Raw genomic sequence first — 20943 nt, 5'->3', positions numbered from 1 at the left:
TTATTTCTTTCTTACATGCACCAGCCAATTAAGTATGTCGCCATCAAGAATATAAACCTCAGAAACGCATGTCAGATTATCAAGATTTTGTAAATCTGTGTTAAGTTTCATTGCTTGGTGACAGAGTTACATGAAGAGGGGTTTTGCTGGTACCTTCATGTTGACGGGGTTAGTTTGATATGCAGCTCCAGACAGATCATTGTGGGGGGACTGAGTTACCTGGTTATACCAGATAAACAACTTGCCATTTGTCTTCAGTATGTTTACCATATCCCAGGATTCTGTATGAAATGCTTCCCAATAACTAACGATTGGCCAATGTCATGCAGTGTATTTAATTATTCAAATTGTATCCCTTTGCAACGAGTCGACATGGCACAGCATTCAGGCCAGCGTTACTGGAAATGGTTCACCATTCATCATCGCTGTAGTAGATGCAATCAGAATTAACCGAAGCAGCATGTCCTTCATGTGAAAGTCACCATAGTTTCGGAGAAACATTACACAATATGTGTTCTGCTTCAGTGGGGTTATGATGTTTAATGTAATATGCATGAATATGCACGACATATGCACTATGTGTTTCTATGTATTTCGAATGATCCAGTATTTGTTTCATTGTCTTTGGAATGATGCACTACTTCTTTATGTCTTTGGAATGATGCACTACTTGTTTATACAAGTTTGGGATGATGCACTACATCTTTATACGTCTTTGGGATGATGCACTACTTGTTTATACGTCTTTGGGATGATGCACTGCTTCTTTATATGTCTGGAATGGAAAGAAAAAGGTGCAGTGGTCTCTTAATTTTTTCTGGAGCTGTATATAGCACAATTCATACAACAGAACATGGCACGATGATTAAATGATTAAAAATGATTTACTTAAATGATTCAAAATATAATCCATTCGAATGTAGTTCTCATTTTTATATCATTTTGAAGATGAACAAGCTAATCTAAGAGACATTATCGACCAGTTTGCGACGATCAAAGGATATCTGCATGAATAGTCGTACATAAAAATTTGAACAACACATAGGATACAGGAATGAACAACACATAGAATACAGCCTATTCATAGATATAAAACTGATAGATCCAAGGACAGGTAGCCTCTTCAAGTAAACATTTTGTTGTGTATTATGCAATTAATTGGATTTGTAAATTTGCTTAGCGGAGTAAACCAATGATCAAAAGATGATTTCCAGTAGCCTACACTGTCACGGTGCCTGCCGTGATCACCCCTCCCACTGGGGAAGCACTACTACATTGCTCCCTGTCGCCGGCCTATTAGCCACCACCGTCCATTATTCCAGTTGCTTCAGTAGCACTGCATTCACGGAACATCTCGGATTCTCCACTATTACGCTCACCTATTTCTCATCACATCACCCCGGACTTCCACTCATTACACACACCGGATCCTCACTACTACAGCCTGTAACTGCTCTTGTGTTTGTCTGAGTCTTAGTGGAGTATTGTCTGCTAGTTGTCCGTGTGTGTTCGTTATTTTTCTCGCTTAGTGCGTTGGTTCTTTTGTATCAGTTCTAGCCTTTTCAGTCTTCAATGTATTATGCATTATGCTTTTCAGCTTAGTAAACCCTTGTTTCACTATTCATCCTGCACCTGGGCTACTTACTTACCACACTGTGACGTACATGAATAACAAAATTTAAACATGAACATTTTATTAGCAGATTAAAAGGATGATCAAAGGATAACTTACAGTAGTGTCTCGCAGTGGTATATCGTTTAGTGAATAATTATTTAGCATAATACATTTGTAGAATCTTACTCTTCAGTATAATAAGCAGAGACAATTCAAAGAGGGATGATAGGCTGAGTATGTGATTTTGTTTCTCTTACTCTACTAAGATAAACAGTAACGTGTAATACCTTGGTAGTTGGCCATTGGTAAAGAATGTTTGGCATTTAATTTCTTAAAAAAATATTTAGATTTTCATTTTAGATTTACATTTGATGAATTAGCCTACACAAGAAGCTGAATCTCCTATTGAATAACGATAACGTGTGATACATATGTTGAATTGTCAAGTAGCCTATAATGTTTGTATTAGGTTTCAATAATAGCCTAATTAAATTGTTGAATGGTCATGGAAATCTGAAATTCAACGAAGACTCTATCATTCATCTGGGAGTATGGCACATTCATCCATTGACGTCATGCATTCAGTGAGGGGTGATTGGCACCGGGCACCATTGGCGGGCTGCCTGGTTTCCAACGCTAAGTGCTGTGGGCTGTTGGCCGATACCAACCGCCCAGGGTAAAAAAAAAAAAAAGGGTAAATAGTCTCTAAATAGTTTTCCGTTTGTGAGTTGAGTATTCTGACAACGTTCAATGTGAAATACACCTATTTAGGAAAGGTCATGGAAGGAGGATGGTGTTTTATTTTGATTTCAAACTCAAACGTGAATTCTGTCATCCTTTTGGAAGCATTTACCAGAGTAGAATTAGAACAGCCAATCCAGTTGTTTCAAGTCTCAGTTGGGTGTATATCTTTCTAAAGGGTCAGAACACAACTCTGCAGTTTTTAAGAACCAGGAGACAGCCCCCACAACTCTTCCCCCTCTCTCTGCGTTGATGTCATAACAGTTCACATGGCTGCCAGAGACAGACATCTTTAGGATTGTTTTAATAAGTGGCCAAGAGGGGGTTCCAAAACTTGTTATGGACGGTCAGGAAAAGTCTACTACAATGAGGGTGTACTATCCCGGTCAAAGCAAAGCGATAAACGATTGGCCCAGCACTGTATCGGTTGAAGCGCATCCCTTGACTGGTTTTCAGAGTACTGGAGGGGCATTTAGAAACTGGGGCAGAAAGACTAGGTGTATTTTCCTTTAACCTGCTGTCCTGATGAGCTCCTGGACTTGGGCATCTACATTGCGGTGTTGCCTGCGGTATCTCACAACACAATAATAGCCTACCTATTTCTGAACAAATGTGCCCATGGACTTCCATACTAACTCCAACTACAGCAATATAGTTCATTTACAGCCGATACAAATAAACACATGGTCTGGAATCTGAATACAACCACAAGCAATCTTGTGCACCAGCTGGATTTCTAACTCAGCATGCAGTCCAGTCAGCATAACATTAAATCTGACCTGCAACAATTCTTCCCAATCAGCTTTCCATGCACAACTCCCTTTGGTAACTCAAAAAAGTACTTTGGAAACACCCACATGTCCTTTGGAAACACCCACATGATCTTTGGAAACACCCACATGACCTTTGGAAACAACCCCTAGTCCATACTCCGGTCACCATAAAGGGCTGCGGCTTCCCTGTGTTGGCTTTGCCACGTTGTGCTTTATTGACTCCTTGTGAGAACTCAGGCATTTTAAACACAACACTAAAGATCATGGTTGTTAGTTGGAAGAGCTCTGTCCTCCAACCATGTTGCGTCCAATTCCTGGACGAGTGAGCTGTGTGTTGAAGAAGAGTGAAGAAGCAGAATGGAATATAGAACTCGTCCTAATCTGCGATCCTCCCGACTTAGCTGGGAGTTGCTACGACTAGAATTGTTATCTACTACTTAACAATGTTAACTGTTAGTGAGTGTTTCATATCACTTTTTATGAAGTCATTTAGTAAGTACTGTACAAAGCAACACTATTTAAACTAGACATATAATTTGTGGTAACCCCCCCCCCTGAATCCAACCACACACATGAGTGGAGAGTGAGGATGAGAATTGTGTTTTATTTTGACAGAATGACAATTGTTCTGTTGCCAGCGATTTGAACTGTGACTCAGCAAAAAATGGGGCAGGTCTGAATGCGTGCAGACACACACACACACACACACACACACTTGCTCTCTCATCTCTTGGCTGAGTCACAGTTCAGATCCCTGGCAAGAGAACTATTGTCACACTGTCAAAACAATTGAACACACTTTTTCGTTCTCACTTCCAACTTCAGCCTTCAGGCACTATGCACCAAGCATAGTTAAGCTTCAGGAATCTGCCCATAAACAGATGCTTTCACAAGCCATTAGAGGGGGCCGTGGAAAATAATAGGACTGTGGTTGAGTTTCGGCAGTTGAAGCCACACTTAGCTTGGTAAATATTTGCATTGTGAAACGTGGTCGAACAGGGATTATTAAATCCCAGAACGGTCCCACGCAGACGAATCCCAGAACTGGACACGTCAAGAGCCAAAGTCAATCCACACTAATTTTGGCCACATGCCACACCCCCGTGCCTTGCTGGTTAAATATATGGCTAAAGACTGATCAGAAGTACCATGCAGAGTTTTTGTTGCATTAACCCCAGGTTCCTTACTGCTAAATATAGAATGTGTCACAGCCCTGGTCTATACGGTCTGATGAACTATATCAACATGTGTATCATAGCCATATTTAATATGCTAATATTAATCATATATTCAGTGATTCATTTAATTGATTCTTGTTTACAATAAGGGGCATGCCCGAAGTTGTTACACAGAAAGAGGGAACAATATAATTTAACCTTTATTTCACCAAACGAGTCAATGGATTATATTTCCTGCTAACGGGTGAACACAGACACATTACACTGAACGCTGAGCAGGACCACACACAATGTATGTTTAAACAAAACAGTTTATCCTCCCTTTTGTCTCCTGGTTTTGTTTCTTTGACTCTCCTCGCCACCTTTCCACCCAACAACTTTTTGTCCTAATTTCCTGCTTCTCTCTTGAAGCCCAGGGTAACTGCTTTGCCGGCTTCTCCTCAATCCTCCCCCTTCCCACCTCCATCTTCTGTCTCTTTTGAGAAAACGACATCTGCACTCAATCAGCCTACTGGGTGTACTGGTCCCTTACACACCCAAGTTGTTTGTCCATTAAACACCTTTTCCCTTCTCCCTCCAGATGAAATCTTTCAGCAAGTGATTGCCAGTCATCCAACATCTCACCCCCTCCACCCAATCCCATTTATCTTTGCTCAGGATTTTCAATGGCTCATCCCCGACCCCTGGCTGCGTCCCCTCTGAATTTGAAATGGCTAGAGTTACTCGCAAAAATTTGACCCCTCTGACATCCAAAAACCTCCTGAACACTGAAGTATGCTGTTTCTGACCAATAACCATTCAGGCTTCAAAATGGGTCACTCAAACCAGACCACTGTTCTCAACGTCACAGAAGCTCTTTGCACTGACATGCTTCTCTAGTCTCATCTTCTCCACCCACTCAAGGCTAAGTATCCCAGGCATGTCCCTCATAATGTGGAGAGGATCTATTTCTGCACCGCAGGCTCTCATTAGTGGTGTTCCACAGGATGTGGTTATAGACCCTCTCCTGTTCTCTCTAAGCACCGAGTCACTTGGCACTGTCTTATCCCCACACGATTTTTCTATCATTGCAATGTGGATGACACTCCAAAAATCTTCCCCCGACACCTAGGTGGCGACAGGAATATCTGAGTGCTGGGCTCACATGATGGCTGGAATGTCAGCACATCAGCACCTCAAGCTCAACCTTGACAAGACTGAGCTGCTTTTGCTCCAGGGTAAAGCCTGATAGCTCCATGGTGTCCTTTTCCCAAAGTGGGAAAAGATCCTTGGAATGACCCTGGGTAACACTCTGTCATTCTCCGCAAACATTAATGTGGTCCCTCGTTCCTTCAGATTCATTCTGCACAGTAGAGTTTGACATTACCCCATACATCCTGTGTGTTGTTCAAGCTTCCCAAATTTCTCCTTGTCACTGTGCTTATCTGCTCTCTGCGCTGGCTTGTGGTTAAAACTTGTATGGCGTCACATCAGTCTCAAAACTCATGTGTCGAAAGAGCAGAAACACAAGCTGAGAGTCGAAAGAGCAGAAACACAAGCTGCGCATGCAGAGGACCAAACTCGTGCACACGACGGTGCCACTTAGAGAAGAAAAAATTCAGTCGAGAGAGCAGAAAGTGACGTTGAGAGAGCAGAAACACAAGCCGAGTGAGCGAAGGACCAGTTGCGCGAGAGTATAAACATTGTGAGAGCACAGACATTGTGCCATGGAATTTCTCTGCGACTTCTCAAAATTCACCTGCGCCTTCTCAAAACCCCCTGCTCTCCATGGGTTGGTTGCAAACTCATTTCTCTTTTTGGTGAACGATGGGAGCTGATTCCGAACGAAAAAGAGCTGTTCATTTGGCTCTTAAACATGTTTGAGGGAAGTTGTGTTAAAAACTGGTCCAAGTGAGCCGGATCACTAAAAAGACTAAAAATTCCCATCACTATATTGCACCAATGACCAATGATAGCTCGGTCACGTTGCATACAGTAAGTCCCAGGCTTTTAAATTAGCCAATCAACAGTATTGTAACAAATAGAAGACGTGATTTAGCAATAAGACTACCAATCATATTTGAGGTGAATTTTGAGAGGCCGCAGAGTTATTCCATGCAATGATATCTGTGCTCTCCCAATGTTTATACTCTAGAGCTATTGGTCCTTCGCTCACACGGTTTGTGTTTCTGCTCTCTCAACTCAATGTATTCTCCTCGAAGTGGCAAGTGCGTGCACATGAGTTTTGAGACTGATGTGATGCCATAAACTTGCATCCATTATATAACCATGCTGATTAGCTATTCGGTCGGCCACACCTGGTCAAATTGGCCTCCTCACCCAAAACCCAGTCAAAGCTCTTCTCTGTCCTTGCATCCCAATGAAACCAGGTTCCCCTTGAAGCTAGAAATGCATAATCAAGTAACAGACATTTCTGAAACACAACCATCACAGAGAGCATCTAAGATAAGGCACAAATAAGATGTGTCAATTTGCCATGAACATCTGTTTTTGCATTGAAATCACCTAATAATTTCCTGTAAGTCATGAGTGTAGTGTTTTATAGGTCACCCAGGTGCGTCTATGTACTTGTGATTAAGATAGAAATGAGAGAGGCGGTACAGACGTAGCACGAGTAACTCAGTACGCAAAGTTCAGTGCCATTCATTTTGTGCTGAACAATGGCAGGGCTTAATCATGCTGATTGTGGCCTGACATAACCAGGTCAGGCTCAGTGCCCCCTCCTTGCAAATGTTTTCCCCAATCCTGCATCCCAGATCAGGTCACAACACAAAAAAATAAGACACGTGCAATTCTCACAACCAAACTGAAAATGCCAACCGTGGCTATAATTGTGAAGAGTTGAAATATTTATGTATTTGAAGGTCACATCTGGGTTATTTATTCCCTAGGGCATTACCTGACAGAAATCCAATTGTTAAAAGGTCAGAGACTCTCTAAATCAATGACTTCCAATAGGATAAGATAATGGACCTGTATGTTTAGTTTACTCAGCAGAGATAAAGGGGGGTTTGTCCCTTTGATAGATTTTTACTATTTGTTCTAAAATAGAGGATTGGGAGGGCTGTTCAATCAACCGAGTCTTTGATAAAGAATTATTGTGTTCTTTGTGACATTGGCTCCAAAGATGTATAAAAAAGTAGTGCATAATTCCAAAGACGTATAAATAAGTAGTGCATCATCCCAAAGATGTATAAACAAGTAGTGCATCATTCCAAAGATGTATAAACAAGTAGTGCATCATTCCAAAGACATTTAAACTAGTAGTGCATCATTCCAAAGATGTATAAAGAAGTAGTGCATCATCCAAAAGACGTATAAACAAGTAGTGCATCATCCCAAAGACGTATAAAGATGTAGTGCATCATCCCAAACTTGTATAAACAAGTAGTGCATCATTCCAAAGACATAAAGAAGTAGTGCATCATTCCAAAGACAATGAAAAAAATACTGCATCATTCGAAATACGTAGAAACACATAGTGCATATGTCGTGCATATTCATGCATATTACATTAAACATCATAACCCCACTGAAGCAGAACACATATTGTGGAATGTTTCTTCGTAACTATGGTGACTTTCCCATGAAGGACATGCTGCTTCAGTTATTTCTGATCGCATCTACTACAGTGATGATGAATGGTGAACCATTTCCAGTAACGCTGGCCTGAATGCTGTGCCATGTCGACTCATTGCAAAGGGATACAATTAAAATAATTAAATACACTGCATGACATTGGCCAATCGTTAGTTATTGGTAAGAATGTCATACAGAATACTGGGATATGGCAAACATACTGAAGACAAATGGCAAGTCGTTTATCTGGTATAACCAGGTAACTCAGTCCCCCCACAATGATCTGTCTGGAGCTGCATATCAAACTATCACTGTCAACATGAAGGTACCAGCAAAACCTCTCTTCATGTAATTCTGTCACTATGCAATGAAACTTATCCTAACAGTAAATCCGTAACAGATTTACGAAATCTTGATAATCTGACATGCGTTTCTGAGGCTTATATTCTTGATTGCGACATACTTAATTGGATGGTGCATGTAAGAAAGAAATAAGTACCCACATGTTTTTGGGAGTAATGTTTATATTTCGCTTTTTGAAAGGAAGGAGGTATTCAGCACTTGCTGACAACCTACATACAACCTACCAAAAGGTGCAGTAGTCTCTTAATTTTTTCCGGAGCTGTATTTTTATCTTCTTCTGTGATTTGACAACTTTGAACCGTATGGCAGTTTTTTTGCAAAAGCTGAACAATTTCAACTTCTGTTGCAGTCTGTGTTCACATTTTTGATTTTAATAATTACTATTGGATCCACTAACAATTTGTTGATTAACAGGTCAGGTCAGTGCATATTCTGCGTGTGATTGGAGGTTGGCTTGTGTGTACATAAAGTGTGTGTGTACAGAATGGGAACCTTTGAACAAGATAAAGACTAAACTGGTGGTCAGGTGAGTGTCTATCTATTAAAAGGACTTAGACTAAAACTACTTCACCTTCAAGGTTAGAGAGACCAGGCAATTGATGGTAAGTAATATTATCAATACTCCCATGTAGTTCCATGACGCCTTAAAGGTTGTCATGTCAACAGTCTAATGCAGTTCCAGAATACCTTAAAGGTTGTCATGTCAACAATCTAATATAGTTCCAGAATACCTTAAAGGTTGTCATGTCAACAATCTAATATAGTTCCAGAATACCTTAAAGGTTGTCATGTCAATAGTCTAATGTAGTTCCAGAATACTGATAGGAAATGGGCATGAGAAACTTAACACAACACAGATGTGCTGACTAACTCTGAACAAAGGACCATAGATAGGACGTGTTGCCTGTTACTGATGGGCCCCACACATGCTGTCCATATTCTGTCCATACCTCCTGCTAGAATAGGTCCATTGACCATAGGTTGGAACATACCATACAAGGGTCTGTTGTAGGATAAACCTTTCGTATTGGAGGGTATTGTAATGTGTAATGGTTGGTTATGACCACTGGCCACCTCCTATGTATCCTGGCATAAAAGACTGTGTTGCCTCTGTAATTATGGAAGAGATAGAAATGAGAAATGGAAGGTCAACATCATAGACTCATGCTGAATAAAAATGGCTCTCCCCTGACTTCTGGTTGCATTTATTTTGTTCATGGTTCACACTTGGACAGAATCTAACAATACCTTAAAGGTTGTAATGACAACAGTCTAATGTAGTTCCAGAATACCTTAAAGGTTGTCATAAATCACCCTAATTATGGAGAAGTCTATGAAGTAGGAACGAATAGGGGCATAAGTACAATCCTGTTACCCATGGTTCCCTTCCTGCCATCAGAATGGCCTTTAGGAGGCTTTAGGCTGATTTCTTTTAGTTGGAAAGGTGCTACAGTTAATTTGTAATCGTATACCATGTTATTCAACCTACGGCCTGTTATGGAAGTTTCTAAACTGATGTGTTTTTGTGTTCTACACATGTGTAAAGGAAATACTGGTTTCATTATTGAGTTCATGAAATCAGCTGGTTAAAGTATCTTCATAACCTCTGAGCTTTGTTCTCTGAACTCTGTTGTCTGAAATCTGCTCTGAGCTCTCGTCTGAACTCAGTGCTCTGAGCTCGATGCTCTGTGCTCTAGTAAAATGAAAGAACGATCTGGGACCCCTTAAGGGAAAAGCATTCCACATTGCTGTTAAAACAAGCTTTCAAATCAGCCACTTTATGTATCAATCACAAAGATCTGTCATATGAGAAGAGAGCTGTGTGGTGCAGTACTTCTATTTGCTTTTTTGTCCTTTTGGGTAGCAGATATTTAATCTTTCGACAGGGCACAGTATTTAAAAAATAATGTTGAAACATTAAAAAAGTGAATAATAATAGTTCTGCTTCGGTCCTACCCTTTCACACTGTGTACGGTTTAGTTGGAGGCTTGGGGTGGTGGCTGAAGCATTTCTTTGTAAGCTCATGTGGCTTGCTCTGTTTTCTGTACTGGCTTTGTTCTATTCAATGTCAATAACTGGCAGCTTAGACATTCTCTAACAGTGTGTTTGAATTCAACCTTCCACTGGCTCTAATGGAGTGGGATCAGACTGAGTTGATGAAAACAGCTGAAACAATGGGAGGCACTAGGCCGAACAGCTATCCGTATAATGTATTGATGCCAGCCAGCACCAGATGAGCTTGGCCAGTCACTGCCACGCGCTGCTCTAGCTGGATCACCACAATTCCTCTGAAAATGGCAATAGCTTTGGGATTCAAATTTCCACCCATAGCTAAGTGGACCTTTTCTACATTTTACCCCAAAGGCGATTAGGCATTGATGCTGAACGTCTTCCCAGGCCAACATTTCCACTCACCTCACCTGTCAGTCTGTGGATACCCCTTCCCCCCCCCAATGGGCTTGAAAGCAGCTGGATCTCCCGTTGCTTTAAACGTGTCACTGTCGTAGCAGAGAGAGATTCAGTCAATCCCCTTAATTTGCCATTACAGCCGATCTTATAGATTGGACACAGCACAATGGGAATTCAAGTAATTTTCCCCTGGCCTGCGGGAGATGTTTTGTAACAAGAATGGTTACTATCGTGAACAAAACTAGGTTGACTTAGGGTATGGACAGTATGGGGGGCTGTATTTGTAGACACTGGCTAGTGTTGTGGACATTTTGCTAACCAATGTATTCTCACTGATTAAAGGACTGAGTCCCCTTGTTCAAATTAGAAAAGGAATGTGGGGGATCTGGTATTTGCCTAGGGGGCATAATTGACTGGTATCAGCAGATGAAATGGTTACTCTTTATCTGCGCATCTGTATAACTCATCAGGGCATCTATTGTCTGTCCAGATGCTGTAAGAGCTCTTTAGAGTTCAAGGGGTTACCCATGTGGGGGAGGACAGCTTGCCCCTTGTGTGAAGACTAGGTAGTAATAGAAAAAAGGGAATGTGTTCTGTTCAGTTAGGACAGCATCTTGCCACACCCCTTTTCCACTATAAATACGAACTGTTCATGTTTTAAGTTAGAGACTCCTCGGATGATTATGTTTATGAGCGTTTGACGCTTCTCTCTATTTGCAAATAAAATAAATTGTACCAAGATAATTCTGTCTCTGTACTTCCTCCTTTAAAAGTTCTGATCGATGGAATTGCCATCACACTAGCTAGCAACGTGACTCCATCGTCACACAAAACCCCCCACATGTGCTCCACAGTCCAAATGGGTCATTGCTGTATTTGGAGCAGCCTGTCAGTGCCGGGGTCCTCTCTGTGCCCTGCATCTGGAGCAGCCTGTCTGTTCTGGGATCCTTTCTGTGCCCTGCATCTGGAGCAGTCTGTCAGTGCTGGGGTCCTCTCTGTGCCCTGCATCTGGAGCAGCCTGTCTGTTCTGGGATCCTTTCTGTGCCCTGCATCTGGAGCAGACTGTTAGTGCTGGGGTCCTCTCTGTGCCCTGCATCTGGAGCAGCCTGTCAGTGCTGGGATCCTTTCTGTGCCCTGTATCTGGAGCAGCCTGTCAGTGCTGGGGTTCTCTCTCTCTGTGTGTGTCCTGTATCTGAAGCAGCCTGGCAGTGCTGGGGTTCTCTCTCTGTGTGTCCTGCTGCCAGTGTGTTTCTCAGTCGTCCCCCCCCCCCCCCCCCCCCCCCCCCCCCCCCCCCCCGTATGGGTGGCTGAGGAGAAGGCAGACGGGAGCGGGCTGGGGGCCAACACCTCCCACTAAGACCATGTGTCCCTGAGGTCTGCTGCTTCCTGTCGTCTACCTCCTCATCCGGCCGCTACGTCAGCACAGACTGGAATAACCAGTGCCAGGTCTTCTAGTCCGGGAGGATCTCAAGTCCTTTTTCTTTCACTTGAATGTGTCTCTTTCGTAGCCAACTGAATAGCTAAAATAATTTATTGGTTGTGACGTAATGGCTCAAATTACAGGTGAACACGAAATGTTCATCTTCATGTGTGTTATTCAGAGGTAATTTAGGTCCGCCCGATTTAACAACATTACATTTTACAAATACATGTCTGCTGAAGTTGGCACACAAGCAAAGAAGTTACCTCTTATAGAGAAAATTGCACCTTTTTCTTTGCTTTCCAAAAAAGTTGAAAAGGAAGGTTGAGTGAGGAACAGAAGCGTTCAATTTGCAGTGGTCTCTTAATTTAACCCTTCTGTTCCTCACTCAAAACCTTCCTTTTGGAAAAAGGTGCAGTGGTCTCTTAAGTATTTCCAGGGCTGTATGTATCTGTGTATTTCCTGCCTCTTTTCTTACTCTGATTAAGTGCACTACATTGTTCTACAGCTCAGACAGTACTGCACTACATTCATGATTACAGGCTACTGGAACTGTTTCCATTTGGGTAGATCAGCCATGCGTTGTTTTGCATCTTCCAATGGGGAACAATCTCCAAAGAGCCTTACAATGTGAATAGTTGATCTCTCTGGTATGGGCAGAGATGGTAGGGGACCTTTTGGTTGATGTACATATTTTATATGATTCCTTTGTGTAAGATTGCTTGGTCTGTAGGATTGTTTTTTTGTCTAACTGGGTGGAGTTACTTTTCATTCACAGAAAATAATCATAATATTTAAAAAGTAAATACCGACCTTGAGAAGAACAGAGTACAGTCCCAATTTTCTAAGCTATCCTCCAATCACGATAATTATGTTATGTGAACTCACTATAATTTGTTCTCTTCATAGATTTTGGTATCTTGTCTCTAAGCAACCATTTCTTCTACAACTGAAATACATACTGGAAATCCAACCACAAAACGTCTTAGATTTCATTTGAAGACACAGATTACAACAGCATGCCTAGCCAACAGCTGAATTTTTGTCTCTCACATTGTTTATAAATCCTATTCTATTTGGGGCTCCACATGTTGTCATGGAAAATATTGATGTTGTTTCCAGCAACCAACGAGAAACTCTACCGTCAATCCAACTACATGATGAATTTTGAGTTTACCGAAAGGCCATGTTCTTTGACAATGACAAGGAGAGGCAAGCAGGGTTAGCCAATCAGACTAGGACCCAGACAAAAATATGTACTGATGTGACAGGAAAAATATCCTCATGTGAATCAAGCTCATTGAGTTTGAATGAAAGACGCAAGACAATCCAAAAAAGTGTTGGAGAGGCTTATGTGCAGACACAAAATGTCTTAAAGGTGGTTTCCTTGTCCAAGCTACCTGAACTATGTGAATGGCTTAAAATCAACATGGGTTCTGCAAGGCAAAGCATTATATGATCACATAGGGATCATAATCCAACAGAACTGACACTTATGAGCATGGTCTTTTTACTGTACTATGCATTCCATCACCAGCGCTGTTTTGATTCATCTTCACAATCTATCTGACAATGCTTTTGAATATATGATTGGTTTTGTCATCCGTCCTGAAGCGCAGATTACAGGGTGGTAATCAACGAAGCATATGAAACTAACTCATTGTCAAATGGCTTTTTCTTCAAAAATAGTTTTTTTTCAAATGAAAGAATGAAAAGCTGAATGAGTCAAAGAGAATGAACCTCTAAGTCCGCTGCTATGGAACTTACATATGTGACTCACACAGCTACCAATCAACTTGTACAGGACCACAACAATAGACATTCTAGGAATGTATTACATATGTGACTCACTCATCTACCAATCACCTTGTACAGGACCACAACAATAGACAACCTAGGAGTGTATGTACGTAGGAGATTTTGGATTTCAGGTGGATGTTTCATTTCAGTTTCAAGTAAACAGGAGACCAGCACTAGACAACCTCTTATATTACTATGTAATGTAATATTCTGCCTCTCCCCTACCTCGACTACATCTCATCTCCTCTCCATTCACCTGCTTTCCTTTCTTCTTCCCTTGTCTTCCCCTTATTGCTCCTCTCCTCTCTTCCCTAATTTCCCCTGCTGTCTTCTTCTATGCCCTCTCTGTTCTCTGCTTGCATACAAAAACAATCAACATTTCATTATGACGCATTGCCTGTTAATTTGAGCTGAAAGTGTATGAGCTCAGGAATGGGACACCGATGTTCAGCATCTAGTATTATAACCCGATTAAGTGGGCTTTCGGCCACACTAACCCCCAGATGACACTGAACCAGAAGTCTCTTCTGTCGTCTCGACTCAAATTAAACTTTCTGCTGCTATTGAAACAGCGAGACTATGGTGGAATTAATCAGAGTAGATTCATCCGGGTTAATCGGTTCTGAGCAATCACTCGCACTATGTGTTTAACCTCAGAGAGCAGTTAATCTGAGTCGGCATGGGCTCTGATAAGATACAGACACCAGTGTTGTTTAGCTGTCAGACACGCTGGGCTGTCAGTGACACGCCCAGTTGTCACATGTCACTATTTTCGTCCAGCAAAGCCGTCCCTAGTCAACACTTTCTCAACACAGTCTCTCTCCTCTTTCAAATCAAGGGGACTATGCATGTTTACACATGTGGTTGTTAGTTTGTACGTGTGTCTTTGTTTTTTCGAAAGCGTTTAGCTGTCCTCCCCATTCCACCACAACTGACTTCACTATGTACACATCTAGAAGTGTGTAACAACATGGTCAAATTGGCAGTCAGTATATATGGCCTCCCATAGTTCCTTGCGTTACATTTTCATCAGGAAATATTTTGACACTGCATTGACAGGTTGTGACAAAGCTTTTAACATTAGGCCCTTTGACGTGTTGATGTGAGGGAGCGATAACAGAGTTACTCACCTCAGCCTCATGAAGAGGATGAACGCCACCAGTAGGGCCCCCAGAGAGATGCAATGTCCCATGTAGTTTATGATCACCGCTATGTGGTAGTGCAGCTTGCTCTTCTTCTACAGAAAAGGGATAAACCAAAGTGAGCTAAAAAGATAACATCCCTCAAAATGGACAGCTAAAACCTACAGACACATAAGGTACAACTATGTATGTCAGACTAACCCTAGAGATAAAGAGCTCAACCGGAGGAAAGTTTTCACCGTTGAGTCTACCAGGTGGCACAGCAGTCTAATGGGCTTTTGTATAGCACTTAGCTGACCACCATGGTCTAGATTTATCTCAAGTGATTCGGGAGCCTGCAAAGTAGTTGTTGTTGGGCGAGTCAGATTTCGAAGCATGTGACATTCCGGTTGAAGGAGCAGTGTGGCAAAGGAAGAATGGCTCGGCGCAGAGGCCTCTGATGAAGGTTTCATTCATTTAAAAACACTGTTGATTTCTTTGATTGTGCCTAACAGCGCGTTAGTTCTCCTCCATTAGTACACCTCCGTTCGTACACCTCCATTAGTACATGTTCGTTAGTAGGCTGCGATGGATGCTCTGTTCCATGTAGTCAGATGTTCTGTTCCAAGTTGCCTCCATCCATTCTATTGTACTGTACTTGTTCAATGACAATAAAGTTGAATCTAATCTAATCATCCCGCGTCCATCCAAAAACTCAGTGAATGAGAAGGCCAGTGGTGCCTCCCATGAGACCCTCTTCTCAAACTGGTCCCCAATCCACATGTAAACACTTTGGTTGTAGCTTGGTAGGTACCATTATTTCATGTTTTTGCCAAGTAATTTACCATTATTAAATGTTGTCACCAACACATTCTAATACCAGAATTAATTTCCACGCTCTGCATAAAACTACAGACCTTCCATGATTAATGTTAATCAGGGGAGAATGTTCATTTAGCTACCTTGACTACCTTATTAGCCTACATATATACATTTGCTTGGATTGGGGACCATTTAATAAGACACAAGTACTTAGTTGAGGCAAAACTTACATCAGGAAAGTTCTAAACTCTGTTCTAAACACATAGCTTAAACATCAAAGGACACTACCCTGAAAAGCTCAGGCATGATTCAGCGTTGGATCAAATGATTGCACACCCTGCAGCTCTCCCAGATAAGAGGGACTGATATGTGTTTTATACTGTAGCCCACATACCAGTTATTGTAGTTTATGCCTTGATCAAGAGCACCATAGTAAGGGATGGTAGAACTATGGTGTCAAAGACCAGTACATTTTTATTTAATATGGGCTACAATTACGCACTGTCAGCTATTGTGGTGATATGAGGGGAGAAGTGACATCCTTGGTGTAATGGACCACAGGATTCTGCCCTTATTAAATTTAAGTCAAGAACTGTCCACACTTCACAATGAAACATAGATGTCTTAACTAATGCACTGCAATAGAAGCAATACATTTTTTTTATTTAGGGCCAAGATTGGAGAAACAAAAGTTTATTTTAATCATTTTGACAGCACTAATATATTTGTACAGTACACTGTATATAGTGGGGGAGAACACGTATTGATACACTGACAATTTTGCAGGTTTCATTACTCACAAAGAATGTAGCGGTCTGTAATTTTTATCATTCTTCAACTGTGAGTGATAGAATCTAAAACAAAAATCCAGAAAAACACATTGTATGATTTTTCAGTAATTCATTTGCATTTTATTGCATGAGTATTTTATTACATGCATAAGTATTTTATACATCAGAAAAGCAGAACTTAATATTTGGTACAGAAACCTTTGTTTGCAATTACAGAGATCATACTTTTCCTGTAGTTCTTGACCAGATTTGCACACACTGCAGCAAGGATTTTGGCCCACTCCTCAATACAGACCTTCTCCAGATCCTTCAGGTTTCGGGGTTTGTCGCTGGGCAATGTGGACTTTCAGCTCCCTCCAAAGATTTTCTATTGGGTTCAGGTCTGGAGACTGGCTAGGCCACTCCAGGACCTTGAGATGCTTCTTAAGGAAGCCACTCCTTAGTTGCCTTGGCTGCGTGTTTCGAGTCGTTGTCATGCTGGAAGACCTAGCCATGACACATATTCAATGCTCTTACTGAGGTTGTTGGCCAAGATCTCACTATACAAGGCCCCATCAGTCCTCCCCTCAATACGGTGCAGTCGTCCTGCCCCCTTTGCAGAAAAGCATTCCCAAAGAATGATGTTTCCACATCCATGCTTCACGGTTGGGATGGTGTTCTTGGGGTTGTACTCATCCTTCTTCTTCTTCCAAACACGGCGAGTGGAGTTTAGACCAAAAAGCTCTATTTTTGTCTCATCAGACCACATGACCTTCACCCATTCCTCCTCTGGATCATCCAGATGGTCATTGGCAAACTTCAGACGGGCCTGGACATGCATTGGCTTAAGCAGGGGGACCTTGCATGCACTGCAGGATTTTAGTCCATGACGGCGTAGTGTGTTACTAATGGTTTTCTTTGAGACTGTGGTCCCAGCTCACTTCAGGTCATTGACTGAGTGTGTGGACAGGTGTCTTTTATACATGTAACGAGTTCAAACAGGTGCAGTGAATGCAGGTAATGAGTTGAGAACAGGAGGGCTTCTTAAAGAAAACCAACAGGTCTGTGAGAGCCAGAATTCTTACTGGATAATAGGTGATCAAATACTAATGTCATGCAATAAAATGCACATTCATTATTTAAAAATCATACAATGTGATTTTCTGGATTTTAGTTTTAGATTCCGTCTCTCACAGTTGATGATAAAAATTACAGACCTCTACATGCTTTGTAAGTAGAAACACCTGCAAGTGATCAAATACTTATATCATGCACCCACATAAACCACCCAGTTGGCTTTACATGAAAAAAGTTCACTGAAACAAGTCTGGGGAAAACCCAGCGTACGGTGGAGTGTCTGTTTGATGTGTGATTAATATCAGGATCTTTACTGCATCTCAGGACTATTTACTGAATCTAATGTCTCCTTACCCCATGTCTCATCTCTTTACAGCATCTCTGGTGTCTTTACTGCATCTCCCATCTCTTTACTGCATCTCTGGTGTCTTTACTGCATCTCCCATCTCTTTACAGCATCTCCCATCTCATTACTCCATCTCCCATCTCTTTACTGCATCTCTGGTGTCTTTACTGCATCTCCCATCTCTTTACAGCATCTCCCATCTCTTTTCTGCATCTCCCATCTCTTTACAGCATCTCCCATCTCTTTTCTGCATCTCCCATCTCTTTACTGCATCGCTGGTTTCTTTACTGAATCTCAAGTATCTTTGCTGCATCTCCAGTCTCTTTACTGCATCTCATGGATTTTTTTTTTTGTATGTCTTTACTGCCTCCCACACTGCATGGCGAGTCTGCTTCTTTCTAAACCTATTTCTATACCCCATTACTCCAACGCTCTCAGTCTCTCCACTCCCCACTCTCTCCCATTCTCCTTACTCTCTCTTTTTGTCTCATAGCGTTCATCTTGCATTTCAACACTGTCATTTTGGAGAACTGGAAAGATTGAAGTGAACCTTCAAACAAACACAGCTCCCCGTCTGAGATGAATGTGAATCATTATCCATGCAGATCATCGTGATGGGACTGTTTTGTCTGTAATCCCCAAATCTAATCTGTCACTTTGATGGATTACCACCAGCCTGGCTCTGGCAGATTACAGTATAAATGTATGCCTTGATGAGTCGAAGTAAAAAAAAACTAAAAAGATTCAAAAGTAAGAATAACCTTCGAAGACACCCCCAAACACACTCTCAACACACAACCACACACATACAAGCATACACACACCCAACCGAACCAAACCATGGTGAAAACAGCTACCACAAGAATCTCTTTACACTGTGTCTTACTAACAGCATTGCCAATCTGAACCACCCTGAATGGGTACGGTGTGTCAAAAAAATAAATAATCCTGTCGGATATGAGGGAAACAGATGTCAGGTGGAGATGCGCAGTGCTTGTGTGGTTGTCCTGCACCAGCTCTGTCGCCTTAATTAAGCAACTGGATATTCCCGCTGCATAAGGATGGAGGGACGCCGGCCCCCACCCACCAATCCGCCCAGCCGGCCGTCCGCCCCCAGGACGCACATCTATGTGTATGTGCTTGTGTGTGAGCACAGGCCTGTCTGTGTCTTTGTCCGAGAGGGGTGATGGGTTTATTGAAACGTCTGATGCTGTCAGCCCTGTGCTGTGTATCTGACCACCCTGAAATGCGATAGATAAGAGCGAGGAACATATGTCACCTAACGCTGGTCTGTGGCGAGTGGAGTCTCCCCCCCACACACACACCCGCATGCACACACTTGCGCACACACACATGCATATATAACATGCTCTTTGATGGAGGGGCCCCGCCGCCTGCCTCTGTCAGAGGCATTCTTCCCGCTGCTCAAATCTGTCACCAATTTCCTCTTGCCTACTTATCGAAGGCCAGGGAAAGCGATCTGTGCCAGTGCAAAGGGACATTGAGAATGGAAAACCAGCATTCCGTGTGGAGCAGAGCAGGTTGCATGGCCAGACCAGAATGCACTGGGCTTGGCTGCTCTCACCGCTCCTTCTACCCAGGCCAAGGATGCTGTGCTGGGCTACAGAAACTGTCAGTTGCTTAATAGAATGATTCCGGAAAACTGTGTCTGTGTTGTACAGCTCCGTTTCCAAAAACGTTGGGATGCTGTGTAAAACGTGAAATAAAACAGAATGCAATGATCTGCAAATCATTTAAACCATATATACCATGGAAAAGAGCACAAAGACAACATTTCAAATGTTGAAACTGAGAAATGTTATTGTTTATTGAAAAATATATGCCCACATCGAATATGAAGCCTGCAACACGTTTCAAAAAAGCTGGGACAGGAACAACAAAAGCCTGGAAAAGCAGTGCAAGGCTAAAAATAACCTGGTGGAACATCTCACAACTAATTCGGTCAATTGTTAACAGGTCAGTAAAATGATTGGGTGCAAAAAGAACATCCCAGAGAGGATGAGTCTGTCGGAAGAAGGGGAGTGGTTCACCACTTAGTGAAAGCTGGAAAATAGCACAACAATTTAAGAATAACATATCTCAACATAAAATTGTAAATGTAATGGAACTTTATAAAGATGGAAAAGGATATAAAAAGATATGCCAAACAGGAAGCAACCCAAATGTATGTTTCATGCAAGACGACCAAAGACTTGGAGGCATTTTGCCAAGACGAATGGGCAGCTATACCACCTGCAAGAATTTGACAACTATTACAAAAGACAGCATGCTGTCATTGATGCTAAAGGGGACAATACACAGTATTAAAAACGGGTATCCAGACTTATGAACAGGGGTCAGTTCATTTTTGTCTTTGTTACCATGTTTTGTTTTATGATTGTACCATTCTATTCTATTCTATTGTTCACAAATCTGTCTAAATCTGTGTTAGTGAGCACTTCTCCTTTGCCGAGATAATCCATCCACCTCACATGTGTGGCATATCAAGATGCTGATTAGACAGCAATGATTATTGCACAGGTGTGCCTAAGGCTGGCAACAATAAAAGGCAACTCTAAAAATGTGCAGTTTTCACTGTATACGGGGGGTCCGGGGGAGTCTGGGAGGATCCGAAAACCAGTCAGTATCTGGTGTGACCAGATGGATTATCTCGGCAAAGGAAAAGTGCTCACTAACACAAATTTAGACAGATTTGTGAACAATATTTGAGAGAAATAGGCCTTTTGTGTACATAGAGAAAGTCTTAGATCTTTGAGTTCAGCTCATGATGAATGAGGGCAAAAACGATAGTGTTGCGTTTATAACCTTGTTCAGTGATATATTTCCAATTCCCAAGGTTATGCAAATGTTTGAGCACAAGAGTATATTGTTGCTTTATTTAATTTTTTTGTGTAGATGTAATTTTGCT

At 41.9% G+C, this 20943-nt stretch overlaps 1 protein-coding gene across 6 annotated transcripts in view; it reads right to left on the bottom strand.

Moving 5' to 3' along the window:
• Positions 1-20943, bottom strand: part of crhr1 (corticotropin releasing hormone receptor 1) — a 175832-nt gene that overhangs the window by 43148 nt on the left and 111741 nt on the right. For all 6 annotated transcript variants that reach the window (XM_020051070.2, XM_034295105.1, XM_034295108.1 and 3 more), the window contains one exon: positions 15009-15115. In XM_020051070.2, the coding sequence (XP_019906629.1) occupies positions 15009-15115 (107 nt within the window). The remainder of the gene's footprint in view (positions 1-15008; positions 15116-20943) is intronic.

Source organism: Esox lucius, chromosome 11, assembly GCF_011004845.1.
Source record: "Esox lucius isolate fEsoLuc1 chromosome 11, fEsoLuc1.pri, whole genome shotgun sequence".
Lineage (NCBI taxonomy): Eukaryota > Metazoa > Chordata > Actinopteri > Esociformes > Esocidae > Esox > Esox lucius.
The sequence above is the reverse complement of the archived record's forward strand: the minus strand, read 5'-3'. Positions and strand labels throughout refer to the sequence as shown.